The sequence below is a fragment of the Podarcis bocagei genome (genome assembly GCF_964188305.1).
Source record: "Podarcis bocagei genome assembly, chromosome: 2".
In the NCBI taxonomy this organism is placed as follows: domain Eukaryota; kingdom Metazoa; phylum Chordata; class Lepidosauria; order Squamata; family Lacertidae; genus Podarcis; species Podarcis bocagei.
This window is the reverse complement of record NC_138126.1, coordinates 1,352,873-1,366,004: the sequence shown is the minus strand read 5'-3', so window position 1 is coordinate 1,366,004 and position 13,132 is coordinate 1,352,873. Positions and strand designations below refer to the sequence as shown.

Below are 13,132 nucleotides of genomic sequence, written 5' to 3'. Positions count from 1 at the left end.
ACTAGCTATTCAGGAGAGCCAAATGCCTTTTTCAGTGTTTCCACAAACGTGAAATTTTCAGGGGGAGGAAAAAAACATCTTTTGAATCCTCCCGTGACTCAAACTCCTGAGGGAATTTTCTGTTCCTCCATTTATCTGACATTGGGCCCCTTGGAGGAGGGAACATGGAGTCCGCTGCCCCCCTAGACATCCCTTCCTTGACCCTTCAGGCCCTGAGGAGGGAAGGATGCCAGTCTCCACAGGGAAGCCATTTTCTCCTCATGTTTGGGCTCCCTCAGGAGAAAAGAGCGGGAAACACCTCAGGCGGAGGGAGACTCCCTTGTCTCTGCCCAGGTTCCTCAGAAATTTCCCTGCCTGTTCTGAGGGGGGAAAATGTCTGCCCTTTTCTACACAGAAACTCTCCAGGATTCCCTAAGAGACTCCTCTGCCCCATTTGTTGTTTCTGGGGGCAAGCCTGCCAAGAATCCCAGGAGGCTGGTGAGGGGAAAACACTCTGGGTAGTTTTATTTATTTCACTTCATAAAATTTATACATCAGTTCATTGTGGGGAAAAAGCAGCAGCTCAAAATGCTTTACAAAAATATAAAACAAGGGGGAAATCGCAACCGTGCTTTAAAGCACAAACACATGAAAAAAAAGCATTAAAATCACCTCAGCTTCCTCAACATCTGGGTCAACTTGTCTGAGCAAGAATATTTTCAAAAGGTGCCAAAAAGAGAACAACGAAGAAGGCGCCTCTTGGTTTCATTAGGCAGGGAGTTCCAAAGGAGAGAAAGGAGGGGGAAACACTCCCAGGGGCCCATATTTACATGTATTCATTTATTTATTAAATTTCTATACTTCACCTGTAGATTTCATGGAGGTTCACAATGTGATGGCAGAGGAGGAACCAGGACCATCAAGCTCACCCTAAGACAGGGAGCAAATGCTACAAAATCCGCAGAGAGAAGGGATTTCCTCAGAGGGAGAAAGACCCAGGCATCACCAACCACAGGCAGGGTTGGTCTGCGGAAAAGAGGAAATGTAGGGGGTTGGACTAGATGACCCCTGAGGTCCCTCCAACTCTACAACTCCATGAGCCTTTGAGGAGGAAAAGGGCTTCAGAGCCCCCTACTTGATTCTCCCAGGAGGAGGCCTCGTCCCAGATACCAGGGATGAAATTTGGGAGAGGCCCTTTGATGATCTTAGGCTCTTGGGACCAAGTGCCCTTGGCAGACTCTCCTTCTTCAAACGGTCCCATTTCAAGGCAAATGGGCCCTTTCACATTCCCAGGACCTGCGGCTCTTTCTGCTGAGGGGGGCCCTGGCCTCCTGCCCCACAGCCTTGCCCTGGCAGCTCCCCTGGCCCCCCTCCCCACACGAGACTTGGCTGAAGGTTCTCCTTTGCTTCTGCCTTGAGATCCAGGAGAATGTTTGCTCTTTTGCTGAAAGAGGATCTGCAAAAAAGATCCCATTTCCCCTTCTAGAGAAACCGTGACGACTGCAAGGTATAATATTGCACAGCAGGCTGGGCCTTGTCTGTCCGTCCCTGTGATGTCCCTGCACAAGCCTTGGCCCCAGAAGGGACGCCTCTCCCAAACCCCTCTCTGGGGGGCCATGTCCCTCCTGGAGCCTCTTGCCAGGGGGAGGAAGAGATGGACGACTCTTTCGACTGGCATTCATTTTCGGAAGGAGGCATTTCTGCAAGGCACACACAGAATAGGGGCAGAATAGGGGGGGGGATTTCCAAAAGAAGGCACTTTGCCCTGGATTAAAGACAAGTCAATTGAAAACTCATGGGCTTTTTTGGCGTTTAGAAGAAGAAGAGTTTGGATTTGATATCCCGCCTTTCACTCCCTTTAAGGAGTCTCAAAGCGGCTAACATTCTCCTTTCCCTTCCTCCCCCACAACAAACACTCTGTGAGGTGAGTGGGGCTGAGAGACTTCACAGAAGTGTGACTGGCCCAAGGTCACCCAGCAGCTGCATGTGGAGGAGCGGGGAATCGAACCCGGTTCCCCAGATTACGAGACTACCGCTCTTAACCACTACACCACACTGGCTCTCAGTTTATTTGGGGCCTTGTCTAAAAAAGAAAAAGAAAAAGTTCTACAATTTTGGGGGGTCCTGGTTTTTACTTTTTGAAATATGGCAACCCTAATTATTCTGGGCTCTGCTTGAACGGAAACTCCCTTTTAGAGCTCAGTCAGTAGAGCATGAGACTCTGAATCTATGGGTCGGGGGTTTGAGCCCCACTTTGGGCAAAATATTCCTGCATTGCAGGGGGCTGGACTAGATGACCCTCGTGGTCCCTTCCAGCTCTGCAATTCTAGGATTCTACCATGTGTAAAGGAAAGATCGCCCTCTTGTGGGCAGTGGAGGAATGATGTAATGTTGGTTGGTGGGAACTGTTCTTGAGTGTTGCCTTGTCACTCACATGCAACACCACAACAGTCCTGTGAAAGGAAGGGGGGAGCATTTCTGCAGGCTGATGTCCATCCATCCAGCTGCCCAGGCCCCAGCACCTCCCCCTAAGAGTGAAGGGTCCCAGTCTGGAAATCCTCCCTTCCTGCTGGAGATGAGGCAGTGAGGGATTCCAGACAGACAGAGGCGTCCTTGCTCTGGAATTCCCTTGCCAGCAGGGAGACTTCAAAAGCCCCCCCCCATGCCTCCCCCTTCCCTCATTCAGTACGGAGACTTTTCATCTTGTGGTTGGGTCATTTCAAATCCACTTTTTCTCTCTCTCCCTGCAATTTTAAGCAACTGTGGGTCTTATGATCCCTGCAGGATATTAAGTGTTGTTCTAACCTCCCTATTGCAGGTGGAAAGAGGAATGTGGGGCTTGCTTATAATATCTTAGGGTGGCAGGATTAAGATTTGGGACTGGGACTTTCAGATTCAGAGCCACTTTTCGCATGAGATTTCTTCCAACTACTGGAGGAAAGTATGTCTGAGGTTTATGATAAAAATATAATTATTACGGGTGAATTTAATGGAGTAGGATCACTGGACTATGACAGATCACTGAGGGAAAGTGTCTCAGAAGAAAGCAAAATACCAAATACTTTTTTGATATGGTTACAACAATGGATCTACTAGATCAGGGGTCAGCAGACTTTTTTAGCAGGGGGCCAGTCCACTGTCCCTCAGACCTTGTTGGGGGCCGGACTATATTTCGGGGGGAAATGAGCGATTTTGGCCCGCCCGCAAAGAGGCCTGAAGATGTTTGGCTTTACCTGTCCCAGTTGTCGTCCCAGTAGCCCCAGTTGGGCTTCTCCAGGGCAGGTTGGAGGCTGCGTTGGCCGGAGAAGACAGAAGCAGCAGCCCCGGCGGAGCTTTCCAACTTTGCTGGAGTCTAGCCCTGCGGATGCTGGATTGATCAGAAAACGCGAGATGGGAGGCAAGCAATGAGGAAGGAAATCAGTGGCCAGAAGGTCTGATCATTTATTTGCTGCAACAAAGGTCTCAATCTCTAAGAAAAGCAAAAAAGAAAATTTCCAGAACAAAGATGACATGAGTTTTTAATAGTTCCCACAACACATTTCTCAGTGGGTCATCAAAACATCACAGGTATGTCCCAGAAGAGGAGTGGTGTTGGGCAAAAATCTGTGATCCAGACATGCCCATGTCAATCACACCTTGTTTCAACATCCATCTAACACAAGGAAAAGAAAATATCCCCCCATCATCACGGAGGTCCACTTCCGAGGGTCTTCTGGCAGTTCCCTCACATTTACAGGGTACCAGGCAGAGGACCTTCTCGGTAGTGGCACCCTCCCTGTGGAACACACGCCCCCATCAGATGTCAAAGAGATGTCTTTTGGAAGACCTCTGAAGGCAGCCCTGTTCTGGAGCAGGGCGGAGATCTCTCAGAAGTGGAGGCTTTGCGCTGAGAGATCCCTGCCTCCACTCCTCCTTGCACACAAGTAGGAGCGGGAGTGGGAAGCTTGGCTGAGGAGCGGCTGCCTGCCTTCAAGTGGTGCAGGGGCTCTCAGATGCAGCTTCCAGGCTGCCTCCACCTTCCCCAACCCCAGCAACTATTCCGCCTGGCTGCCTTCACGGGGTTGCAGGGGATCTGAGGCGGGGGGGGGGGGGCTCCTTTCAAATTCTCCCTTGAGGGGAGTGCAGCCTCAAACCCCTCAACGGAAAGGGTGACGGAGCCTGCCCCTCCCCAGCTCAGCAGCCCCCTTCCAGCTCCTCTTCCCGTGCAAGCAGCAACGCTGCCTAGCGGAGAAGCCCCATCCCATTCCTACTTGCCGCCCGGCCCGCCTTCCCTCACAAGGAAAACAGAAGTCTGGCACTCAAAACGGAAGTTATACTCAGAACAGAGCATGTTCGGCTTCCGAAAAAAGTTCCAAAACTGGAACACTCGTTTCTGGGTTTGAAGAGTTCAGGTTGCAAGTAGTTTGGGAACTAAGGTGTTTGAAAACTGAGGTACCACTGTATTTATTTTTCTCAATTACAACTGTCTTTTCCCCCTCCCCCAGTGGTGAAAATGAGAGTACTGTAGGGATCAGATGGGATTACCATGTGGAATTATAAAATATACATCAAGCCATCGCGTCCACAATGAAGACATTGTGTTGACTGGGTTTGATATATTGACGATAATTTCTGATTAAATCCCATAAGATTCTACATTTGTGCCCTTTTCATGCCCTTTTCCCTCTGCTGCCCATTTCTCTTGCTTCGCCAGGCAGGCATCCTGGGCCATAAAGATAGCGGGCAAGCTTCTTTGAAGCAGGTTTCTGTATGGGAATCTTAGGATGTTAATCTTAGAGCCAGGAAACAGATCTCACATGAAGGGGATAATGATCCGCTGTCCTCCTGGCCACCCTCCTTATGACCTGCGGGGTTGCCAGATGCTCTTCTTTGTAGTTCTGTTCTTTGTTTACCCCAGAAATATTTGTGCTTAATTCGTTTTAGTAGTTTAACTTTCTCCCCACGTGGGTTTGCTGAAATCTGATTAGTTCTTACGAACACTCTGTAAAAAGTTATTTTGTGAATAAAACGGCCTGGGCCGGGGGCTGTGGGAATCGGACAAGCACAGAGAGAAACGATTATATGCACCCTTCCCAGAGTCTTGCTGGTTCAAGCCTCTGTGTGTAGTCTTATTAATCAGAGTTCCATCCTTCCTTTACTTTGCGAACGGAACAAGTACCCCCTAAGCATTTTTTTTAAAGAAAAAAAGCACTGAGTTATACCATAACATTACAGATCAATGGAAAGACAATTTAATGAAGAATGTAAGGCAATAACTTTTATGAAGGATTATTTATTACAACAGTAGTCATAAAGAAGAAATGTGAAACAAACAGAAAAAAATTAAATACAGTGGTGCCTCGCAAGACGAAATTAATTCGTTCCGCAAGTCTCTTCGTCTTGCGAGTTTTTCGTCTTGCGATGCACGGTTTCCCATAGGAATGCATTGAAAATCAATTAATGCGTTCCTAGGGAAACCGCCTTCAGACCAGGTCCGGGGACAGTCTGTCCCCCGACCTCTTCTGAAGGCTGGGGGGGGGGGACAAGGGCTTTTCTTCCCACTGCCAGGCTTCAGAAGGCTGTTCTGAAGGCTGGCGGTGGGAAGAAAAGCCCTTCTTCCCACCTCCCGCCCCGCAAGCTCCGGGGACAGGAGGGCTTCGCTCCCGCCCGCCAGCATTTTAAGATCGCCCGGGGCAGCGGAGAAGTCTCCGCTGTCCCGGGAAGGCAGGCGGGGGGAGCAAAGACTTTTGCCCCCGCCTGCCTTCAGAAGAGGTCCAGGACCTCGTTCCGATGCCGGGCGGCGGGGTGAGAGGTTCCCGCCCCACCGCCCGGCATCGGGGCATCGTTCCGATGCCCGGCGGCGGGGTGCGAGGTTCCCGCCCCACCACCCGGCATCGGGGCATCGTTCCGAAGCGGGGCGGCTGGGGCGGGTGTTCCCGCCCCCCGCCCCGCTTCGGAGCAGCGTTCCGAAGCGGGGCGGCTGGGGCAGGTGTTCCCGCCCCCCGCCCCGCTTCGGAGCAGCGTTCCGAAGCGGGGCGGCTGGGGCAGGTGTTCCCGTCCCCCCCGCCCCGCTTCGGAGCAGCGTTCCGAAGCGGGGCGGCTGGGGCAGGTGTTCCCGCCCCCCCGCCCCGCTTCGGAGCAGCGTTCCGAAGCCGGGCGGTGGGGGCAGGTGTTCCCTCCCCCCCGCCCGGCTTCGGAGCACCGGGAGAAGCGATCTCCCCGCAGCGCCTTGCTTCAAAAGAGGTCCGGGGGCAGCGGGAAGCGCTTCCCGCTGTCCCTGGACCTGGGGCTGCGGGGAGAAGATCGCTTCTCCCCGCCGCCCCTTGCTTCAAAAGAGAAGACCCGCTGTCCCCGGGGCAAGCTTCGTTTTGCGAAGCAAGCCCATAGGGAAATTCGTCTTGCGAGGCAACTCGAAAACGAAAAAACCTTTCGTTTTGCGAGTTTTTCGTCTCGCGAGGCGTTCGTCTCGCGGGGTACCACTGTATACAGGTAGAATTGCCGTGTTATAGTAATAATAATAATTTATTATTTATACCCTGCCCATCTGGCTGGGCCACTCTGGGCGGCTTCCAACAAAATATTAAATTACAATAATGCATCAAACGTTAAAAGCTTCCCTAAACAGGGCTGCTTTCAGATGTCTTCTAAAAGTCTGGTGGTAGTTGTTCTCTTTGACATCTGGTGTGAGGGTGTTCCACAGGGCGGGTGCCACCACCAAGAAGGCCCTCTGCCTGGTTCCCTGTAACTTGCCTTCTCGCAGGGAGACAACTGCCAGAAGGTCCTTGGCGCTGGACCTCGGTGTCTGGACAGAACGATGAGGGTGGAGATGCTCCTTCAGGTATACTGGACCGAGGCCATTTAGGGCTTTAAAGTTCAGCACCAACGCTTTGAATTGTGCTCGGAAACCTACTGGGAGCCAATTTAGGCCTTTCACGACCTGTGTTCTGTGGTCTCGGCGGCTGCTCCCAGTCACCAGTGCAGCTGCCGCATTCTGCATTAGTTGTAGTTTCCGGGTCACCTTCAAAGGTAGCCCCACACAGAGTGCATTGCAATAGTTGGCACTTTGTGATGAAAAAGTGGGTTTTGTGTTGCAGTTTGGGTACTCCGTCTCCAAAAGGTTCGCCATCACTGCCCTCAGAACATGTCCAGTCTCAAAGGTGGATTTGGAGGAAGCTGACCCTTAGCACTCTGGGTTGGGGACCTGCCTGAACCTCCTTCCCCATTATACTCATCCTTATGGTTTCATTTTGTGGATAGCATTCTACACACACTTGTGTCAATATGGTTCCCGCCCCCCAGCACATTGCTTTGAGATGCTCTGGTACGGCCCCTTCTTCCCTGTGCCCCCTTCCCTCCTCATGCAAGACCACCAGTCTCAGCTCCACTTTGAGAAACTCTCCATTCCCAGATACAAACATTTCCAACTCCCTCCACCAAACACCAACACCAGCTCACTCTCAGTCCACCCTCATTCAGCAGCAACACTACAGATTCACATTAAAAATTATATTATGCTTACTAATGTGAAATGTTACTTTCATTACTTTAAATAAATGTCTAGACCGCGTTACATACAAACAACAGAAGCTCACATACACTGCATGCAATTAAGACTGATTTCCTGTTATTGATGTGAAAGAAAGTGTCGACTCGGAGAGAAAAAGGTTCCACAGTCTAAAAAGTGTTGCATAATAACCAAATCAGGACCCACACTCCTTCTATTTAAACCCTTTCTCTTCTTTAATTGATGGCCTGTAGGTGTTTCCACTCTTACAGCTCTTACCCCTCGGAGTCTTTTGGTGGTTTGTAAGACTTCCACTACAACTGAACCTCTGTCCACTTCCCTAGGACTTATATTGTTACTCCCCTGTATGAGTTTGTTGATGTTTTGTAAGAACTCCACTTGTACTGAAGCTCCTTCCACACTCCATGCATTGAAATGATTTCTCCCCTGTGTGAGTTCGTTGATGTTTTCTAAGATGTCCACGATCAGTGAAGCTCTTTCCACACTCCATGCATTGAAATGGTTTCTCTCCTGTGTGAGTCCGTTGATGAATTCTAAGGTTTCCACTAGTAGTGAAGCTCTTTCCACATTCCATGCATTCAAATGGTTTCTCTCCTGTGTGAGTCCGTTGATGAATTCTAAGGTGTCCACTCTGACTGAAGCTCTTTCCACACTCCATGCATTTAAATGGTTTCTCCCCTGTGTGATTCCGTTGATGAATTCTAAGGTATCCACTATCAGTGAAACTCTTTCCACACTCCATGCATTTAAATGGTTTCTCCCCTGTGTGAGTCCGTTGATGAATTCTAAGGTATCCACTATCAGTGAAACTCTTTCCACATTCCATGCATTTAAATGGTTTCTCCCCTGTGTGAGTCCGGAGATGAATTCTAAGGCTTCCGCTAGTAGTGAAGCTCTTTCCACACTCCACGCATTTAAATGAATTCTCCCCCGTGTTAGTCCGTTGATGAATTCTAAGGTGTCCACTATAAGTGAAGCTCTTTCCACACTCCATGCAATTAAATGGTTTCTCCCCTGTGTGAGTCCGGAGATGAATTCTAAGGCTTCCGCTAGTAGTGAAGCTCTTTCCACACTCCACGCATTTAAATGAATTCTCCCCCGTGTGAGTCCGTAGATGAATTCTAAGGTCTCCACTCCAACTGAAGCTCTTACCACACTCAATACATTTAAATGGTTTCTCCCCTGTGTGACTCCGTTGATGGATTCTAAGGTATCTACTCTGACTGAAGCGCTTTCCACACTCCATGCATTGAAATGGTTTCTCCCCCGTGTGACTCCGTTGATGAATTCTAAGTTTTCCACTCTCAGTGAAGCTCTTTCCACACTCCATGCATTGAAATGGTTTCTCCCCTGTGTGAGTCCGTTGATGAATTCTAAAGTGTCCACTCTGACTGAACCTCTTTCCACACTCCATGCATTTAAATGGTTTATCCCCTGTGTGAGTCCGTTGATGAATTCTAAGGTCTCCACTCTGACTGAAGCTCTTTCCACACTCCATACATTTAAATGTTTTCTCCCCTGTGTGACTCCGTTGATGAATTCTAAGGTTTCCGCTCCGACTGTAGCTCTTTCCACACACCGTACATTTAAATGGTTTCTCCCCTGTGTGAGTCCGTAGATGAATTCTAAGGTTTCCACTCTGACTGTAGCTCTTTCCACACTCCATGCATTTAAATGGTTTCTCCCCTGTGTGAGTCCGTTGATGAATTCTAAGGTTTCCACTAGTAGTGAAGCTCTTTCCACATTCCATGCATTTAAATGGTTTCTCTCCTGTGTGAGTCCGTTGATGAATTCTAAGGTCTCCACTCTGACTGAAGCTCTTTCCACACTGCATACATTTAAATGGTTTCTGCCCTGTGTGAGACCATTGATGTTTTCTAAGGTTTCCACTGTCAGTGAAGCTCCTTCCACACTCCATACTTTCAAATTGTTTATGTTCTTTGTTTTCACACTCCATGCATTTAAATGGTTTCTTCGTTATTCCCATTAGACATGGCCCACCAGAATTCTGATTGGCTTCTCTATTGTCTTCTTTCAATAGGGAGGGGTAGGGAGAAAATCCTTTTTGTTTTCTAGGAAGAGAACAAAGGACTATTACACATCAATTAGCACCTGCTCTTATTTTAACGTGTTGTCCTCCATACATTCCAAATTTTTAGGAAAGGCAAATGAAATAATGTAAAATAATGGTCATGCACCACCAGCCTTTTATAACCCTTAATTATTGTTAATGGAGCAGCATTATCTTAGAATACGGTTGAATTGTGGGCTTTACGTTTTATAAAAAGTGGTTTCTCACAGGAATGGGAGCTGCTGTATGTTCCAATATTCCTCAGGGTCCTAAGTTCATCATGATGTTCTTCATCTTCTGCACTATAATCCTCCACCCCTTGGGCCACATTTTGTCCCCTTCGACCTCTAGATCTTTATTCATCACCTGCACAGTCCCTTTGGCCTCAGGAGGTCCATACTGACCATTTTGGAAGACCCATATGTAAGTCTAGTGACAAGGCTTTGTGCTTGTGGTCGGTTGAAGGAGTGCTCAGTTGGTGAATGTTCTTGGGGCTGGACCTCCATCTCTCAGCTTTGCATTATTGAATGGAGAGAGCTGGAGATGCAGAAGGAAAGCAGCTGGAGCCTGACTGCTGGGAAGGCCAGACTGAGACACCAACCCCAATTATGATTTATACTAATTATATGCCACCGGGTCTCGCACCCGCCTCCTGACACTGGCTTATCTTAGCAGAGATTCCCTGTTCAGGCCTCTCTCACTGTTCTTCCTCCTTGGCCGTGGGTGGCCAAGGGCTTCTGGATATTCTAGCTCTGCTCCAACTGGGAATTATTTATTACATTTGTATACCTCTCTTCATCTGAAGATCACAAGATAAAAATATGTGTGACACTGAAAAAGGTGAGTATTAAAGGTGAATAATACCCATTGTCCCCTTCATGGATCACTTCCTTGCCGTGGCAAAGGGGCTCGAATAACTCAGAGAAGCTATGAACTATACTGAGCAGGGCACCCAAGATGGACAGGTCATGGTGGAGAGTTTTGACCAAACGTGATCCACCTGGAGGAGGAACCGGCAAGCCACTCCAGTATACCTGCCAAGAAAACTCCATGGACAAAGACAACAGGCATATAAAAGTTATGAGGCTGGAAGACGAGCCCCTCAGGTCGGAAGGCGTCCAACATGCTACTGAGGAAGAGCGGAGGGCAAGTACAAGTAGATTCAGAGCTGATGAAGCGGCTGGGCCAAAGCCGAAAGGACGCTCAGTTGCGGATATGCCTGGAAGTGAAAGCAAAGTCCAATGCTGTAAAGAAAAATATTGCATAGGAACCTGGAATGTAAGAACCATGGACCTGGGTAAGTTGGATGTGGTCAAAAATGAGATGGCGAGAATAAATATTGACATCCTGGGCATCAGTGAACTAAAATGGACGGGAATGGGCGAATTCAGTTCGGATGACCACCATATCTACTACTGTGGGCAAGAATCCCATAAAAGACATGGAGTGGCCCTCATAGTCAACAAAAGAGTGGCGAAAGCTGTACTGGGATGCAATCTCAAAAATGATAGAATGATCTCGATATGAATCCAAGGCAGAACTTTTAACATCACAGTAATCCAGGTTTATACACCAAGTACGGGTGCTGAAGAAACTGAAATCGACCAATTCTATGAAGACTTACAACACCTTATAGAAGTGACACCAAAGAAGGATGTTCTTCTCATTATAGGGGATTGGAATGCTAAAGCAGGGAATCAATAGATAAAAGGAATAACTGGCAAGTTTGGCCTTGGAGATCAAAACAAAGCAGGGCAAAGGCTAAGAGTTCTGTCAAGAGAACAAGCTGGACATCACAAACATGCTTTTCCAACAACACAAGAGACGACTCTACACATGGACATCACCAGATGGGCAGCATCGAAATCAGATTGATTATATTCTCTGCAGCCAAAGATGGAGAAGCTCTATACAGTCAGCAAAAACAAGACCTGGAGCTGACTGTGGCTCAGATCATCAGCTTCTTATAGCAAAATTCAAGCTTAAACTGAAGAAAGTAGGGAAAACCACTGGGCCGGTAAGATACAATCTAAATCAAATCCCTTATGAATACACAGTGGAAGTGAGGAACAGGTTTAAGGATTTAGATTTGGTGTGCAGAGTGCCTGAAGAACTATGGATGGAGGCTTGTAACATTATACAGGAGGCAGCAACTAAAACCATCCCAATGAAAAGGAAATGCAAGAAAGCAAAGTGGCTGTCCAACGAGGCCTTACAAATAGTGGGTGAGAGAAGGCAAGCAAAATGCGAGGGAGATAGTGAAAGATACAGGAAATTGAATGCAGATTTCCAAAGAATAGCAAGGAGAGACAAGAAGACCTTCTTAAACGAGCAATACAAAGAAATAGAGGAAAACAACAGAATGGGAAGAACCAGAGATCTCTTCAAGAAAATTGGAGATATGAAAGGAACATTTCGTACAAAGATTACCATAATAAAGGACAAAAGTGGTAAGGACCTAACAGAAGCAGAAGACATCAAGAAGAGGTAGCAAGAATACACAGAGGAATTATACCAGAAAGATATGGATGTCTCGTACACCCCAGGTAGTGTGGTTGCTGACCTTGAGCCAGACATCCTGGAGAGTGAAGTCAAATGGGCCTTAGAAAGCACTACTAATAACAAGGCCAGTGGAAGTGATGGTATTCCAGCTGAACTATTTAAAATTTTAAAAGATGATGCTGTTAAGGTGCTACACTCAATATGGCAGCAAGTTTAGAAAACTCAGCAGTGGCCAGAGGATTGGAGAAGATCAGTCTACATCCCAATCCCAAAGAAGGGCAGTGCCAAAGAATGCTCCAACTACCACACAATTGCACTCATTTCACACGCTAGCAAGGTTATGCTTAAAATTCTACAAGCAAGGCTCAAGCAGTATGTGGACCGAGAACTCCCAGAAGTGCAAGCTGGATTTAGAAGAGGCAGAGGAACCAGAGACCAAATTGCAAACATGCGCTGGATTATGGAGAAAGCTAGAGAGTTCCAGAAAGACATCTACTTCTGCTTCATTGATTATGCAAAAGCCTTTGACTGTGTCGACCACAGCAAACTATGGCAAGTTCTTAAAGAAATGGGAGTGCCTGATCACCTCATCTGTCTCCTGAGAAATCTCTACGTGGGACAAGAAGCTACAGTTAGAACTGGATATGGAACAACTGATTGGTTCAAAATTGGGAAAGGAGTACGGCAAGGCTGTATATTGTCTCCCTGCTTATTTAACTTATATGCAGAATTCATCATGCGAAAGGCTGGGCTGGATGAATACCTAGCCGGAATTAAGATTGCCGGAAGAAATATCAACAACTTCAGATATGCAGATGACACAACCCTGATGGCAGAAAGTGAGGAGGAATTAAAGAACCTTTTATTGAGGGTGAAAGAGGAGAGCACAAAATATGGTCTGAAGCTCAACATCAAAAAAACGAAGATCATGGCCACTGGTCCCATCACCTCCTGGCAAATAGAAGGGGAAGAAACGGAGGCAGTGAGAGATTTTATTTTCTTGAGCTCCATGATCACTGCAGATGGTGACAGCAGCCACAAAATTAAAAGACGCCTGCTCCTTGGGAGAAAAAGAA

General features: G+C 47.8%; 3 protein-coding genes across 4 annotated transcripts in view; 1 reads left to right on the top strand and 2 right to left on the bottom strand.

The window, feature by feature from the left end:
* LOC308580709 (uncharacterized protein) overlaps positions 1 to 13,132 on the bottom strand; it is a 263,178-nt gene that overhangs the window by 119,120 nt on the left and 130,926 nt on the right. Inside the window, exon 1 of one of the 2 annotated variants that reach the window (XR_014004844.1) lies at positions 7,687 to 12,998. Coding sequence is in view for 1 of the 2 variants with exons in the window: in XM_081182766.1 (XP_081038892.1) it covers positions 7,818 to 9,470 (1,653 nt within the window). In the remaining variant the exon portion in view is untranslated. Of the gene's footprint in view, positions 1 to 7,257; positions 12,999 to 13,132 lie in introns of those variants that run through there. The other variant, XM_081182766.1, reaches the window with a different exon arrangement.
* The window catches only part of LOC308581176 (uncharacterized protein), a 270,653-nt gene that overhangs the window by 170,123 nt on the left and 87,398 nt on the right, over positions 1 to 13,132 (top strand). The window lies entirely within an intron of this gene.
* LOC308580638 (uncharacterized protein) overlaps positions 1 to 13,132 on the bottom strand; it is a 327,057-nt gene that overhangs the window by 309,107 nt on the left and 4,818 nt on the right. The window lies entirely within an intron of this gene.